Here is a 16849-nt window from a genome sequence, read left to right on the forward strand (position 1 = left end):
AGACTTTGCGAGGTCTCGGGGATATTCAATGTGTAAATGTAGGGGCACGTGGGGATATAGTGGTTGTGATGTCTAAATTTACCTAATATACGTATGGGCGAGGCGGAATCTGAAACATGATTGAATACGGAGGCGATGAGGGATTGTAATACACGTAGGGGGTGAATATGTGGGGAAGGTGTACTGTTATGATTATACGGAGTTCCGTAATAGCATGTGTGCTGTGAGCCTGCCAGGTTTCCGCCCCCACCACCGACTGAGCCAATTGACGAGCACCCTAGTCGAGGTCATAGTGTGGTGGGAGGTGGCATGGGCGGGCATTCGCATATTAAGTTCCTTGTAGCGTGCGGCGTGCTCAGAGCCCCATTGAGTGACGAAGCGCGTAGGGCGGAGCTTCTGAGCACGCACGCTTGGCCAGTAACATCACGGACGGACACAGCCGGTGCTACGGCGGGGAAGCCTGGAGGGCACTAATGGAGTTGTGAGATGCGCTTTTTATACTTTTATATTTGGTACGCAAATTTGATTGCGGGTTTTATTCCGATTAAAGAGGATATTATGCTATGAGAGGCGGTCTGTTTATATCTTCTTAGAGATTTCGCCGCTGAGGTTTACTGATGACTATGTTGATGTGCCTGATTTAAAGAACACCTCTGGTGAGCAGGGAAACGTGGGGGGGAGAGTGATCCCCAATCCTGCATGCGGTGGCTGAAAATCCCTTGCACAGTGTGTGTGTTTAAACACAGGGTGTACTAGTGACAAGGGATCATGCGCTATGTGCTTTTATTTCCCTGACCTAGGTGTATGATTAGTTGGCACGACACAGGAAGAATCTTGGACGCGCTGCTGTGAATTTAACTCAGCCTTGTGAGGGGAATCTGTTGGTTTTCACTCTTGGACAGCTGGCCGCATACCAAGTAACAGTATAGTACGGTGAGCGCTGTATCAGCTTCTCAAAACTGGGTAGTGGTGGAGCATAAAGGCTATCAAGTTGTCCCAGCTTTAGGTTTATACTCTTCACTGCCATCTGCAGCTGCTTCCTGACATGGATCCCTGTTACAGCTGCTGACGTTACAGCATGTAAAAACAAACTAATTGTGGCCAACCCATCTTATGATTTCAGTTTATGTAAATGTATTCATATAGGTTTCCTCTTAAATAGATGGGTCTGCAGGAGAGAAAAAACATACAGCGCAACTTAATCCACAGTTTACTCTCAGACATGAAGACTCTTCTGAGGTTACTAAGTGTGGTGTGTTTAGTACAAGGTGTGTTGCAATATGTTCCTAATCTGAACGCTACTTTCATCATTTAATTATATAAGCCTGTAAACGATAAAATATGCTGTTTATTTGCAGATGTCCTGTCACAAATCTCATTGGTGGAGTCTGGACCAGGAACAGTGAAGCCAGCAGAGACCCTGCAGATGACCTGTAAAGTGACTGGAGCCTCCCTCACTGACAGCAGCAACCTGCTCTGTGTGGACTGGATCCGACAGCCTGAGGGAAAAGGGCTGGAGTGGTTCGGGTCAATATGCTATAATGAAGACAAATATTATGGCAGTTCTGTTCAGGGTAGGCTGACTCTCTCCAGAGACATAGGCAAACAGGAAGTTTACTTTAAACTCACTGGGGTGAAACTTGAGGAATCTGCAAAGTATTATTGTGCACGACGACCACAGCATACCAAAGTAAAAGACAACCCGTGCAAATACTTGCTTACAATGGAATGAGAATGATAGGATTTGGACACAAGCAAAAAGACAACCACAGTAAACAGCAAGAAATAAAGGCTCTAATACAATTAAAATGCAAAATATTTTTGTGAAATCAAAGTCTGACAACTAATGTATGCATTAATAACCAATTCATTCATTTTTTAAAATCTGTGGAGGGTAGAGGTGTGGAAAGCGCTGGCACTACAGACAGTGGACTTCTATTAAGATGGAAGGGGGGATGACTCAATCCACACAATCAGGTGCGGCCAGGTGAATCTCAGCGTGCTCAGGCAGCAGTATGTCTATATCAATGAAGAGAGGAGGAAAGCGCCGGCACTGCTGTCAATCACATTTATTTGTTCTGCAATAAGTAACATGTAAATACATGCAGGCATAAAAACATTGTGGTGGGGACACGTACCCTGAGGTGGATGGTTGTGGCGTGATGGTGGGTGCAGAGGGAGGAAGAGCCTGACGGCCGTTTCGCGCTGTGCGCTTCTACGGAGGCTGCAAACAAGGTAATGGGACAAGCGGCCTAAATACCTTTACTAGGCGGCGTGCGGCGTCCTGCCGCCAAAGTCCCGCCCCTCTATCAACACAGGTCACTCCGTCTCGGCTGCGTAACACCCAGAAGCAGCCCGAGACGAGTGACGTCAGGTGTTTCCTAACAACGGAAGCCTGTAAGGGGAACGCTTGTATTGGGTTCCCCAAGCGGCTATTGCGACTCAGGCTATTCCGTCATCTGGAAAGATGTGCTGCCATCTTGTGGCATATATGGATATGCAGCTAAAAAACGGCCATACGTGAAGGGATAAAATAAGCAAATGTAGGGGGCATGACCTAATATACATGTGTGAGTAATTGACATGTATGAAATTAATGCTCAAAGTCAGCCCTAATGAAGTGCAGTAAGTGATGTATAATTAATTTATTAATCAATTAATTTTAATTATAAGAATTTTTAAAACATGATGTGTTAGGTAATGGGGTCGTGGCATGAAAGTACCCATTGCATCTAAGTGTGTATCTACACCCTACACATGTGGCTATTAGTAAACCTGAAGTGGTGATAAAAAAAGGGGGGAAGAATTAAAAACAACTAACCTGGAACGGCAATCTAGAGGGGAGGGGGAATCCCGTTATTGTGTGGACAAACTATCTCTAGGATGACCTGCATCCACAAGTTGTATGTAAGGGGCAGGGAGTGGCCAGTGCATGCCAGGGGTGGGTGACCATACATCAGACCCCCCTGGGAAGGTACACATTACATTCATGTATTAAAAGAGATATACTGCAGGTAATGGTTCATAGATGCAAGTGACCCACTGATATCAGATCTGTGGGTCCAAGAAGCATGCAAGGTCAGTGTGATCGTTCATGCCAAGAGGGCCCATCGCATCGGATTGAAGTATCATCCGTGCTTCTTCTTTCTTTAGGATCCTCTCCCTGTTGCCTCCACGTCTCGGGGGAAACACATGCCTCGGTCCTGCAAAGGTCAGTTTTGTAGGGTCCCCCTGATGGGCTTCCCTAATATGGGTAATGACCCGGGTGGAACCCTTGCCCGACTCTATGGAATGGAAGTGTTCACGAAATCTCCTTGTGAGTGGCCTCGTGGTCTCTCCTATATAAAATCTGCCACAGGGGCACCACAGCGCATACACTACAAACGACGTTTGGCATGTGATAAATTCCCGCGTAAGACGCGAGAGGGGACCCACTTGGTGCTGGGAGCCGGTGGCCATAAATTCACACGATACGCACCTACCACACCGGTGATTCCCCTGTGGCAGATGGTCACTCAACCAGTTTCCATTTCTCTGCGAGACAAACTCGCTCCTAGTGATTTTGGATCCAATGGTTGGGGCCTTCCTATATGAAAAAAGAGGTCCATCTTTAACTAGGGGCCTCAAGAGGGGGTCCCCAAGGAGGATGTCCCAATTTTTCTTCGTGATTTCCATCAATTTGTTGGCCATAGGGGAATACTGAAATGTAAATGGAACTTGGCCCTCACTAAGGGATTTCCTCTTGTGCTTGTGCCTTTTAAGGAGATCTTTCCTGTCAATCCTACGTACTGCTTTAAAGGCTTTTTGGATTGTCTCCTGTTCATATCCCCTACTCAATAGTCTGCCCCCCAAGTCCTCTGACTGCGTGACAAAGGTATCGTCCTCTGTATTATTCCTGCGCAGCCTGAGGAATTGGCTGTATGGTATTGACTGGGTTACATGTTGGGGATGGAAGCTTGACTTGTGTAGGAGGGCATTTGAGGCAGTGGGTTTCCGAAACCCTCTGGGAACCAGGGTATCACCCAGTATCACCAACTCCAAATCTAGGAAGGGTACCCTGCTCTCACTGATAACAGCAGTAAAGGCCATATTCATGGGGTTATTACTGATGTACGCCACAAAGTCATAAAAAGCTGCACAAGTCCCGGACCAAAAGATAAGGATGTCGTCCACATACCTGGACCACATCCTGAGTTGGCCACGAAAGGGATTGGCATCCGTGTGGACGTATATTTCCTCAAACCATGCCAAAAAAATATTGGCATAGGTGCAGGAGACCGCCGTTCCCATGGCCGTCCCCGCCACCTGCCAGTACCAACTCCCGTCGAAAAGAAAAGCGTTATGGGTCAATACAAAGGTGAGGCATTCACACAAAAAGTCCTTGTACTCATTGCTTTTGTCGGTCCTGTCGAGGAAGACTCTCACCGCCCGCACCCCCAACTCATGGGGGATGCGGCTGTACAGACTCTCCACGTCGATCGTAGCAAGTGTATCACCCTGGACCCACGTCAAATCATCGATCCCCTTAAGGACATCAAGCATGTCCCCCAGATGAGATGGAATCTCATCTAAAAGGGGTCTCAGGACGTGGTCCAGATATCTGGACAATCGTTCCGTCACCGACCCAATGCCGGAGACAATGGGCCGGCCCGGAGGGTTGGTCCGGGACTTGTGCACCTTCGGCACGTGGTACTACACTGGCCTAATAGGAAAATCGGGAAGCAGGTCATTGGCCAATTTGATATTAATTAGACCTTTTTCTGCACCCCGTCTAAGGAGGGATCTCATTCGGGCCTGATAGCCTATTGTGGGGTCCTGATGTAAGGGCCTATAGGTACTGATATCCTGTAGTTGCCTTAGAGCCTCTGACTTGTATTGCTGTTCTGTCATAATGACAATGCTCCCTCCCTTATCTGCACTTTTAATTTGAAGGTCGGGCCTCTTTTGTAACCACTTAAGGGCTCTCTCCTCCTGTGGCGTTAGGTTTCCTGGGGATTGAGGGTACATTTCAGCTTTCATATCTTTTTCCATAATTTTTTGGAAGATATCCAGGCTTGAGCTGCACGTTTTTTAGCTGCATATCCATATATGCCACAAGATGGCAGCACATCTTTCCAGATGACGGAATAGCCTGAGTCGCAATAGCCGCTTGGGGAACCCAATACAAGCGTTCCCCTTACAGGCCTCCATTGTTAGGAAACACCTGACGTCACTCGTCTCGGGCTGCTTCCGGGTGTTACGCAGCCGAGACGGAGTGACCTGTGTTGATAGAGGGGCGGGACTTTGAGTGGCAGGACGCCGCACGCCGCCTAGTAAAGGTATTTAGGCCGCTTGTCCCATTACCTCGTTTGCAGCCTCCGTAGAAGCGCACAGCGCGGAACGGCCGTCAGGCTCTTCCTCCCTCTGCACCCACCATCACGCCACAACCATCCACCTCAGGGTACGTGTCCCCACCACAATGTTTTTATGCCTGCATGTATTTACATGTTACTTATTGCAGAACAAATAAATGTGATTGACAGCAGTGCCGGCGCTTTCCTCCTCTCTTCATTGATTTTTTAAAATCTTCCATACAGCTAACTGGGAAGATATGTTCTTGTGATCTCACATCCAACCGCACACCTGAGCAGAACCACAAACAGCCAATCAGATTTCACCTATTCACACAAATGGAAATGGAAAAGGTTGCCATTCCCATAATAATAAAGCCAAAGTCCCCAAATTTGGTACAGTTGGTCACTTGGTGACCAACATGAAAAATTCAGGGAAAGTAGGTGGAGCATAAAACAGCCAATCACATTTCAGCAATCCATTTTCAATGGGAATTGCATACTGCAGCCATTCTTACACTTTTAATGGCAGGGTTCTCAAGCTTGCCACAGTTGGTCACTGGGTCACTGGGTTTAATATTTATAAAAGTGGATGGAACCTAAAACAGCCAATCACAATTTCAAAGGGAACATTAAAACTGCTGCCTTTCTTACACTGTTACACTGTTAATGGCAGTGGCCTCAAACAGTTGGTCATTGGGTGACTGGTGTTCTAATTTATAAAAGGGGCGGAGCCACAAACAGCCATCACATTTGTTTGATTGATAAACTGCTTCCATTCTCACATTATTGATCTCAGGGACCCCAAAACTCACAAACTTGGTCTTTAAGTGACTGTGTGTCAAGGTTAGAAAAACTGACCAGACCCAACAACCAAATACATACCCTGGCAATGGGACTATAAATACAGTATATACTGGGGGATGAGAAGCACAAACCAAATGATATGCAATACTATGCAAAGCAAGTAGCAGGGCCGAGTCGGGCGTGAACGCGGGTGGACGACATCCACCTACTTTTTCCGGAGAGTGGACGTCGTCCACCCTAGCATGGATACAGTGGAGGGTAGGCAGCACAGTAGAGGGGGAGTAGTGGGCACAGTGGTGGGGAAGGGGGATGTCTCCCCCCCTTCCCTCACCTTGGGGCTCCCTCGCTCTCCGCTCCAGAACTAAACATTTGCGGTGGCTGACAGCAGGCATCAGTGGGCGCCAAGCTCCAGGAGAAGTTCTGCATGCCACTGCTCTGGTCTAGACCAGACCAGACCAGCAGCAATGTTGAGCTTCAACACCTGCCAGAAGGAGGAGGAGGTAAGTCCCCGCCCGCTGACAGCCACCGCAAATGTTTAGTTTTGGAGCAGAGAGCGAGGGAGGGGGAGCCTCAAGGTGAGGGAAGGGGAGGAGACGCTCCCCCCCCCTTTCCCACCACTGTGCCCACTACTCCCCCTCCACTGCGCTGCCTACCCTCCTTCTGGGGACACCTGGCTACATATACTAGGGACACCTATACACCTGGCTACATATACTGGGGACACCTATACACCTGGCTAGCTATTCTGGGGACATTATACACCTGGCTACCTATTCTGGGGACAACTATACACTTGGGTACATATACTGGGGACACCTATAGACCTGGCTAGCTATACTGGGCTATTTTGGGGGAACTGCTGTCAGACCTGTATTTTTGGTGAAATAGAATAGATAGAATAGATTACATGTATTTTTGGTGAAATGCTATCAGATCACATCTATTTTTGGGGGATGTACTACGGCAGAACTCAAACTTCCCCAGCAGACCTTTTACACCACTGCTATGGTCATGTATATCTGGCGCCACCCATGACCATGCCCACATTCTGCGGTGTGACCACGCCCATTTTTCGCTGGGGGTTTTAAGGTGAGTCCACTCACCTCTTTTTCTTTTTGCATATAATTTGGTTTGTGTGCAAAGCATGCATGCTTTGCATAGTATTGCATTTAATATGGTTTGTGCTTCTCATCCCCCAGTATACAGTATATTATTGTCCCCTGTGAGCGTGCATAACCACGCCCACCTCTAGCACAGTTAAGCATATAAATGAGCAGAGCTCAGAGTTCAGTCAGTAGCTAGTAAGAAGGTGAGGTGTTTTTAATTTCCTTTTTCCCATTTAGTTGACTCTTGGGCTATTGGAATGGGTCCTACTAGAACGCTAATAAAAACTAGCATTTTTTCATGGTTAGAGTAGGACTCACCAGACTGGGGACACTTGGGCGCAGTCGGTTAGAGATGGCCCGAATGACTCGACCGTGAACTTATTAGAGCGAACTTCGGTTCGCGGTCGCGTCGAAACGTGAACTTTGTGGCGAGTTTGACTAGCCCCTATACTACATCATTAGGCTCAACTTTGACCCTCTAGATCACAGTCAGCAGACACATGATAGCCAATCAGGCTACACACTCCTCCTGGAGCCTACCCCCCTAATAAAAAGCAGCAGCATCGGCCATTTTCCTCATTCGGTGTTGCTGCAGTAATTAGAGAAGAGAGAGTTTGCTGCAGAGACATTAGGGAAAGCTTAGTTAGGCTATAGTTAGACTTGTTAGCTTGCTCCTTGCTGTTACTTATTGCTAAAAAGCACCCCACAACAGCTCTTTTGAGAGCTAATGTTGTTCTTGTGATCTGTTTTTTTTTTGTCAGTCAGTCACAGCTGTTCCTTGTTAATTCCTATACTGCAAGTTCCAGCACATTCAGTGACTACCTTTTCACTGCACGTGTGTGACAGCTGCTCGTTTGTAATACTAGTTACTGCATACCTGTTCATTGCACCTGCGTGACAGCACGCAGTGTTATATTATATAGCAGTCACTGCGTACCTGTTGACGGTACCTGTGTGTGTGACAGCTGCTCACTTGTAATACTAGTCACTGCATACCTGTTCAGTGCACCTGCATGACAGCACGCCGTGTTATATTATATAGCAGTCACTGCATACCTGTTGATGGTACCTGTGTGTGTGACAGCTGCTCATTTGTAATACTAGTCACTTCATACCTGTTTAGTGCACCTGCGTGACAGCACGCCGTGTTATATTATATAGCAGTCACTGCATACCTGTTGACGGTACCTGTATGTGTGACAGCTGCTCATTTGTAATACTAATCACTGCATACCTGTTCAGTGCACCTGCATGACAGCACGCCGTGTCATATTATAGAGCAGTCACTGAATACCTGTTGACGGTACCTGTGTGTGTAACTGCTGCACATTTGTAATACTAGTCACTGCACACCTGTTCAGTTGACTGCACATTGTATTAGTCAAGTCAGTGCATACCTTTCACTTCATCCCATCCCAATATGGGAAAAACAGGCAGAGGCAGGCCACCCGGTAGGTCTATTCGAGGTCATGCTGCCGTGATTTCGTGTGGCCCTGGACCAAAGTACAGTGTTCAGAAGGCACGTGCCATCAACCCCAAGATTGTCAGGACGTACTTGACTATTTAACACAGAACACCTCATCTTCCTCAGCTTCCGCACAGAACCGTGACATATTTTCCTCCTCCTGCTCTGATTCTGGCATCCCACTTAACACTCAGTCGGCCGCCACCACCAAAGTGCCATCATCCCAGGGCTCAGCAGTGTGGAAATTTTTGCCTCAGATGAGAGCAATGCCATCTGTACTCTCTGCCACCAAAAATTGAGCCGTGGAAAGACCAAGACCCGCGTAGGGACAACTTCCTTATGAAGGCACATGATGACAAAGCACAAACTGCAATGGGATGACCATCTGAGGAAAAGCAGCACACAAAAGTAAAAGCCACACACCGCAATGGAAGATACCAGGCCACAATTATTTCTCAAAAAAGGCGATACCCAAACTGTACCGTGATGTTGAAAGGCAAGTGGTCTGGTCCCCTTAACTGAACGGAGAGACAGTAACGCACTTGGTACCTTTAACCACTTGCCGACCGCGCACTCATACCGCGCGTCGGCAAAGTGGCAGCTGCAGGACCAGCGACACAGTATTGCGTCGCCAGCTGCAGGCTGATTAATCAGGAAGCAGCCGCTCGCGCGAGCGGCTGCTTCCTGTCAATTCACGGCGGGGGGCTCCGTGAATAGCCTGCGAGCCGCCGATGGCGGCTCGCAGGCTAAATGTAAACACAAGCGGAAATAATCCGCTTTGTTTACATTGTACGCGCTGCTGCGCAGCAGCGCCGTAAGGCAGATCGGCGATCCCCGGCCAATCAGCGGCCGGGGATCGCCGCCATGTGACAGGGGACGTTCTGTCACTGGCTGCACAGGACGGATAGCGTCCTGTGCAGCCCGGAACACCAGGGGGCCAGGTAGGAGAGGGAGGGGGGGGGGGGATTTCGCCGCGGAGGGGGGCTTTGAGGTGCCCCCCCCCGCAACACCGGCAGGCAGGAGCGATCAGACCCCCCCAGCACATCATCCCCATAGTGGGGGAAAAAGGGGGGCGATCTGATCGCTCTGGATGCACCCTGATCTGTGCTGGGGGCTGTAGAGCCCACCCAGCACAGATCACAAATAACAGCGCTGGTCCTTAAGGGGGGGTAAAGGGTGGGTCCTCAAGTGGTTAAAGTGCACTGAGCACCCTTAACTTTTTTTTTACAATGAACCTGATGAGAGGCGGTGATCTCACCATAGGGGTAGAGTGCCACTCGGAGGACAGGAGGAAGAATTGCAGTGCTGGATCCCGGGAAGGGGTGTGTGAATAATAAGGGCCCCAGCTAAAAAGGGCGCCAGGTATAAATGCCAGATATTAAAGTTATTGTTTAGTAAAATGGGCGAGTAAAATATTGTTTATATTAAAAATGTTGTTTAGATAATCGTTTATAATACTGATATTCTTCTATTCCCCACTGTAATCTCTATTTTTAAGTTTACTAAAATGAGGACCAGTAAAAATGATAAATATTGTTTAACAACTTGAGAACTGCAGTGTTAAAAACCCCCTAAAGACCAGCCTGTTTTTTCCCTAATTGACCACTGCAGCTGTAAGGCCAAGCTGCAGGGCTGCACAACACAGCACATGATTGATTCCCCCCCCCCCCTTTTCCCCCCACCAACAGAGCTCTCTGTTGGTGGGGTCTGATCGCTCCAAAGTTGTTTATTTTTTTAATATAGATATTTATTTCATTTGTTTTTTAATAAAAATAGCATTTTTTTAATTTGTATCCCCCTGCTCCCTCCCTCCCTCCCTCTGCCAGCCAATCAGGGTGATCAGCTGTCATAGGCTTCAGCCTATGACAGCCGATCACTGTCCAGCCTATGGAGGGGACAGCCGTGTCACACGGCTGTCCCCAGTACAGCGCTGCTGCCGATCACAGCGCTGTACATGTAAATAGAGCGATTGCCGCTCGGAGACTGAAGGCGGGGCGGAGCTCTGCCCCCAAGAAGGAGATGCGCGTGCAGCCTGCGCGCGATCTCCTTCAGTAGCAGGCTCCAGGACCTGACGCCAATTGCCGTTAGGCGGTCCTGGGGTTGCCGCTGCGTCCACGCCCGTTGGCATGGGGCAGTCTTTAGGTAGTTAATATACCGATATTGTACTACTTCATTCATATACTAATATATCTTTAATCCTTACCGATATTTTACTATAACCTAACCTCTCCCTACTCTCGCACAGATCCAGTGGCGGACAAAGCCAGCGATGGGCCCCTGTGCAAAATAAATGGAGCGGACCCCATGTGAGTGCATGTGGTCATAACAAATCACGGTTGGATCCAAACAATGCCGATAAGATAAAAGTACATGAACCTAGGTCACATTGTGTAGGCACTGTATCAATGTAGCACACATTTTAAACTTGTGTATGACTGGGACACAAGTTATTAACACTGTTTCTCTTGAGTTTCAAAGAGAAATGCACGGAGAAAAGCCTAGAGGATAATCAGGCCTTAACTGGTGCAACTGCATGGGCCCTAGAGGACATGGGGCCCCTGTGCGGCTTCACAGCCTGCACGGGCCTATGTCCGCCTCTGCACAGATCCCTCCTCTGGTGGTGCCTAACCCTAAGACTCTCCTGGTGGTGCCTAACCCTGAGACCCCCCTAGTGGTGCCTAAACCTAAGACCCCCTGGTGGTGCCCAACACTAAGACCCCCCTGGTGGTGCCTAACCCTAAGACCTCCCCTGGTGTTGCCTAACTCTAAGACCCCCCTGGTGGTGCCTAACCCTAAGACCCCCTGGTGGTGCCTAACCCTAAACCCCCCCCCCGGGGGTGGCGCCTAATCTTAATCCCTCCATTTTGTTTATGTAATATAAAAATGTATATGATTTGTTATGGTTTTATTTACCATAGCATGAAAAATGATAATTGAGGAGTCAAACATAAAAAAAACTCTTTTTTGATATATAAGTTTAAGTAAATTTGTTGAAAAACAATAATTTGTAACATAGGTGAAAATAGCGGAAGCTGCTCGTTGTAGTGCAAAAAGTTGAAATGTAAACGATTGTTTCTGAGAAAGCATAGGGAACAGTTTTAGAAAAAATTACAAAGAACCCGAGGTGGGTTCTAAGAATCCTAATAGCAGACAGAGGCTGGCTGTGCATATAATCACCAGCCTGTGTTGCTATATAACATCCCTCCAGGGTCCCCCTGCGCTCCGCTCTGCCCCCCATAAATCACAGCCGCGCTGTCCACACGCAATGTGTCACCAGCCGACTGTTTACAATTGCCTATCAATCTCCGCCACTCCTCCGCCTCCTCCATAGCTAGGAGGGAGGGAGCAGGGGGATACAAATAAAAAAAAATGCTATTTTTATTAGAAAACAAATGAAATAAATATCTATATTAAAAAAATAAACAACTTTGGAGCGATCAGACCCCACCAATAGCCTCTGTCTGCTATTAGGATTCTTAGAACCCACCTCGGGTTCTCTTTAAACAGTTAAGAAACAATTATTTGTTAAATTATGGGTCACTATAATTGGTATGGACATGAAAATTAAAGATAACAAGCGATATAATTACTTTATATTTTCGCAAACAATTTTGCAAACAAAACATTTTTTAAATTAATGCAACGCCCTTTTTATACAGTTATCGCCAAACGAAAACAGTTTAACCAGCCTGGCGGTATGGACGAGCTCAGCTCGTCCATCACCGCCGGAGGCTGCCGCTCAGGCCCTGCTGGGCCGATTTTCTTCAAATAAAGTGCAGCACACGCAGCCGGCACTTTGCCAGCCACGTGTGCTGCCCGATCGCCGCCGCTCTGCGGCGATCCGCCGCGAGCAGCGGTGAAAGAGGGTCCCCCCAGCCGCCTGAGCCCAGCGTAGCCGGAACAAAAAGTTCCGGCCAGCGCTAAGGGCTGGATCGGAGGCGGCTGACGTCAGGACGTCGGCTGACGTCGATGACGTCACTCCGCTCGTCGCTATGGCGACGATCTAAACAAAACAAGGAAGGCCGCTCATTGCGGCCTTCCTTGTTTATTCTGGGCGCCGGAGGCGATCGGAAGAACGCCTCCGGAGCGCCCTCTAGTGGGCTTTCATGCAGCCAACTTTCAGTTGGCTGCATGAAATAGTTTTTTTTTTTATTAAAAAAAAACCCTCCCGCAGCCTCCCTGGCGATCTTATCAGAACGCCAGGGTGGTTAATATTGATGTCTATGGGCTGCCCCTTTTAATAGGTGCCTTTATTACATGATGTGCAGGGAAGTGTGTAATATGCAGAGGCTGCCTGAACCTATGGGGGGAGGGGGCTCCGGCAATCTGATCTGAATTTATGTTCTAAAAGTATCTGAATTTATGTTATAAAAGTAAAAAAAAATGCATTGCTTTTAGACCTTAAACTCCAGAAATAATCAAAATGCCAAGGAGGTTAAAGGGTGCCTGAGATAAATTAAATGGAAGCATTTATTCTTACCTGGGGCTTCCTCCTGCCCTCACCAGGCTGTGAAGTTCCTAACTGTCTCCTTTGGTCGCTCAGATCCTCCACTGGTACATGTTCCGGTCATGTGTCGCGCATGCACCCCAGATGCACTCCTGTGGCTGGGAGCGTTCTGCGCTGTCGGGAGCATGACGGGGACAGGCATGCACAAAAGAACGTGACTGAACAAATATACCAGGATGACCAGGATCAGATGGCCTGGGGAGACAGCGAGGGAGCCCACAGCCTGAAGGGGCCTCAGGTCATTACAAATGCTTCCATTTATTGCATCTCAGGTTTCTTTTAAGTGGTTCCTGCCATAAATTTGTAATTTAATTAAAAATTAAATTTGGAATGTTAAAATTGAAATTATTAAAAAACACAGAGATAAAGAAAAATGCCTACTATACATAATGTATGCATGTATGTATATACCACATTCACTTACACACTAGTAGGAGGAATGGCCATATATTACATCAAATCATTTATTTTTAGCTAAATAAAGTAGTTATTGTCACATCATTTTTTATAGTTAACACTTAAAGTGACTGGAGCGTTAAGATAACCACAGTAAACTGAGGTCAGCCCATCTAATTATTTCAGTTTATGTAAATATATTCCTGTATGTTCCTTTTAAATAGAGAGTAGCCTGCAGGAGAGACACAACATTCAACATACGTTTATCCTCGGCTAATTCACAGACATGAAGAATCTACTGTGGTTACTTTGTATGGCGTATTTAGTGCAAGGTTTGTTGCAATATTTTCCTCATCTGAAAGTTGCCTGAATTACAGTAATTGTTTCAACCTGTAAAAGATAACAACATTTCCCTTCTTTATTTGCAGATGTCCTGACACAGATCTCATTAGTGGAGTCTGGTCCGGGAACTGTGAAGCCAGCAGAGACTCTGCAGATGACCTGTAAAGTGACTGGAGCCTCCCTCACTGACGGCACCAACATGCACTGTGTGGCCTGGGTCCGACAAGCTGAGGGAAAGGGGCTGGAGTATCTGGGAAGAATATGTTACAATGAACATAAAGATTATGGCAGTTCTGTTCAGGGTAGACTGACTCTCTCCAAAGACACAGGCAAAGGGGAAGTTTATTTTAGACTCACTGGACTGAAACTGGAGGAATCTGCAAGATATCATTGTGTAAGACAAGCACAGCACAACAAACTAATAGACAACTCGTGCAAATACTTCCCGACAGTAGAAGGAGAATGGAAGGAACTGGGAACAAGCAGAAAGAGAATTACTGTAATTGGCGAAAAATAAAGGTTAACAACTGTATCCATGAAATCAAAGGGCTTGATTCACAAAGTGGTGCTAACTGTTAGCACGCTTGTGAAAAGCCCCTTATCACACCTAAAAATCCTTTGCATGCGGTAATCAGCTCTCTCGCACAAAGTACCGCGCTAAAAGTTTTGCAAAGGCTGTTGCACGCGAAACGTTCATCGGGTGCGACGAAAACGGCACATCTGATGCGCCTATAACGGCACATTGGATGCACTCTAAACGGCGCATGGGTGCAACGTTTAGGGTGCACCTAATGCACGATTCTAGGCGCATCGGATGCGCCATATTCGTTGCACATTCGTTGCGATCTGATTCAGCTTGGTGTGTGCTAACTACTTAGCACCCTAGTTAGCACGCCCAAAGCCTTTAGGTGTCAACATATAGGCATGTTCATGCCAGATGTAGGAGGAGCCAACTGTAAAATAATGGACCCTTGTTTTCTCAAAAAGACATTATTAGGTAAAGTCTGGTGCAAAAGTTGAGGATGCAAGGACTGGGGAAGAGTCTGTGTGCATGGATAGGGACCTGGCTAATGGACAGAAAACAAAGAGTTGTAGTCAATGGATCATGCTCGGGATGGGTGACTGTGGGCAGTGGGGTCCCACAGGGGTCTGTACTGGGTCTAGTGCTCTTCAATTTATTTATTAATAACCTAGTAGATGCAGTAGTAAGCAATGTTGCTATTTTTGCAGATGATACAAAATTGTGCAGAATCATCAACTCACAGAATGATAGGGACCTATTGCAACAGGATCTGGATAGGATGGCTATATGGGCACATAAATGGCAGATGAAATTCAATGTTGAAAAATGTAAAGTCATGCATTTTGTCCGTACCAATGGTCTAGCACCATACAAAATAAATGGGATACAGTTGGGGACATCAAACTTGGAGAAGGAGTACTCATCGACAACAATTTAAATAATCGTACTCAATGCCAAGCCGTGCAGCTAAAGCTAACAACATTTTTGGGATGCATTAAAAGGGAAATAAAAACTCGAGATGCTAGCATAATATTGCCCCTGTTTAACTCTCTAGTAAGGAAACATCTGGAATATGGAATTCAGTTCTGGGCACCACATTACAGGAAAGATATTGCAGTTTTAGAGCAGGTACAGAGACAAGCAACAAAATTGATACGTGGGATGGAAGGTCTCAATTACCAAGAAAGGTTAGATAAACTGGGTTTATTTAGTCTAGAGAAAAGACACCTTAGAGGGGATCTAATTAACATGTATAAATACGTCAGAGGGCAATATAAAAGCTTGGCGGATTAGCTTTTTGTCCCTAGGCCTTCTCAAAGCACTAGAGGACATGATCTGCGCATGGACGAAAAACGTTTTAGCGATTTATTTAGGAAAGGGTTCTTTACAGTAAGAGTGATTAAGATGTGGAATGCATTGCCACAGGAAGTAGTTATGGCAAATTCTATACCTGCATTTAAAGGGGGCTTAGATGCTTTCCTTGCGTTGAAAGACATCCATGGCTACAATTACTAGGAATGCTCAATGATGTTGATTCAGGGATTTTATCTGATTGCTATCTGGAGTCGGGAAGGAATTTTTTCCCCTTTTGGGGCTAATTGGACCATGCCTTGTAAGGGTTTTTCGCCTTCCTATGGATCAACAGGGATATGTGAGGGAGCAGGCTGGTGTTGTACTTTGTTCTCTGGTTGAACTCGATGGACGTATGTCTTTTTTCAACCCAAGAAACTATGTAACTAAAAAAGTGACTCTCAAACACACACATCCACCACTTAACTAGAATTAACCTAAGGCTATGCGAGAAGGCTTATACATGAGTATATGTGTAGAAATAACCTAAGGCTCATATTTTTACAGCTGTGGAACGGAATTTTTCTATTCAGGCTAAAATTAAGATCTATTTTTCTTTCTTCTGTCTATTTTTTCCCCTTTCTTTCCTTGTTTTGCCTTATTTTCGCAAACCATGATGTGATTATTTGGTCCCAATGCAAAGAGTGATGTGTTGAATCCTATTTTGTTATGTTGGGCATCATGTGGCTATAACTGAAAATTTTAGATAAAAAGTAAACTTAGGAGACCACAAATATAAAAACACACCCTTCTTGAATGCAACATTTATTGGAGACAGAACACAGAAATGCCTCTCTTTAAGGGCTGTAAATAAACAGCATGAGGTTCCAGACAGCGGTCGTGAAGCCCACATTGTGTCCAATACACAATTGGGACAGCACAGTTTTCAACCCGGACACCTCTAAAATAATTACAATTTTTTTTTTTAACTTAATACAGGCAGCTATTTTTGAGCGTAATAGCTGGTGGAGCATGGGCAGCAGCACCTTGTAATGTGTTCCCTGGCAGTTGAGACACAGACAG

The 16849-nt window shown here is 46.5% G+C and overlaps 1 protein-coding gene across 3 annotated transcripts in view; it reads left to right on the plus strand.

The window, feature by feature from the left end:
* Positions 1–16849, plus strand: part of LOC137521936 (immunoglobulin mu heavy chain-like) — a 956922-nt gene that overhangs the window by 290478 nt on the left and 649595 nt on the right. The window contains exons 1-2 of one of the 3 annotated variants that reach the window (XM_068241886.1): positions 1202–1268; positions 1359–1676. The exons of the other annotated variants lie outside the window; for them this stretch is intronic. Coding sequence (XP_068097987.1) covers positions 1223–1268; positions 1359–1676 — 364 coding nt within the window. The 5' untranslated portion in view covers positions 1202–1222. Of the gene's footprint in view, positions 1–1201; positions 1269–1358; positions 1677–16849 lie in introns of those variants that run through there. 3 annotated transcript variants of the gene reach the window in all.

Source organism: Hyperolius riggenbachi, chromosome 1 (genome assembly GCF_040937935.1).
Source record: "Hyperolius riggenbachi isolate aHypRig1 chromosome 1, aHypRig1.pri, whole genome shotgun sequence".
Taxonomy (NCBI): Eukaryota; Metazoa; Chordata; class Amphibia; order Anura; family Hyperoliidae; genus Hyperolius; species Hyperolius riggenbachi.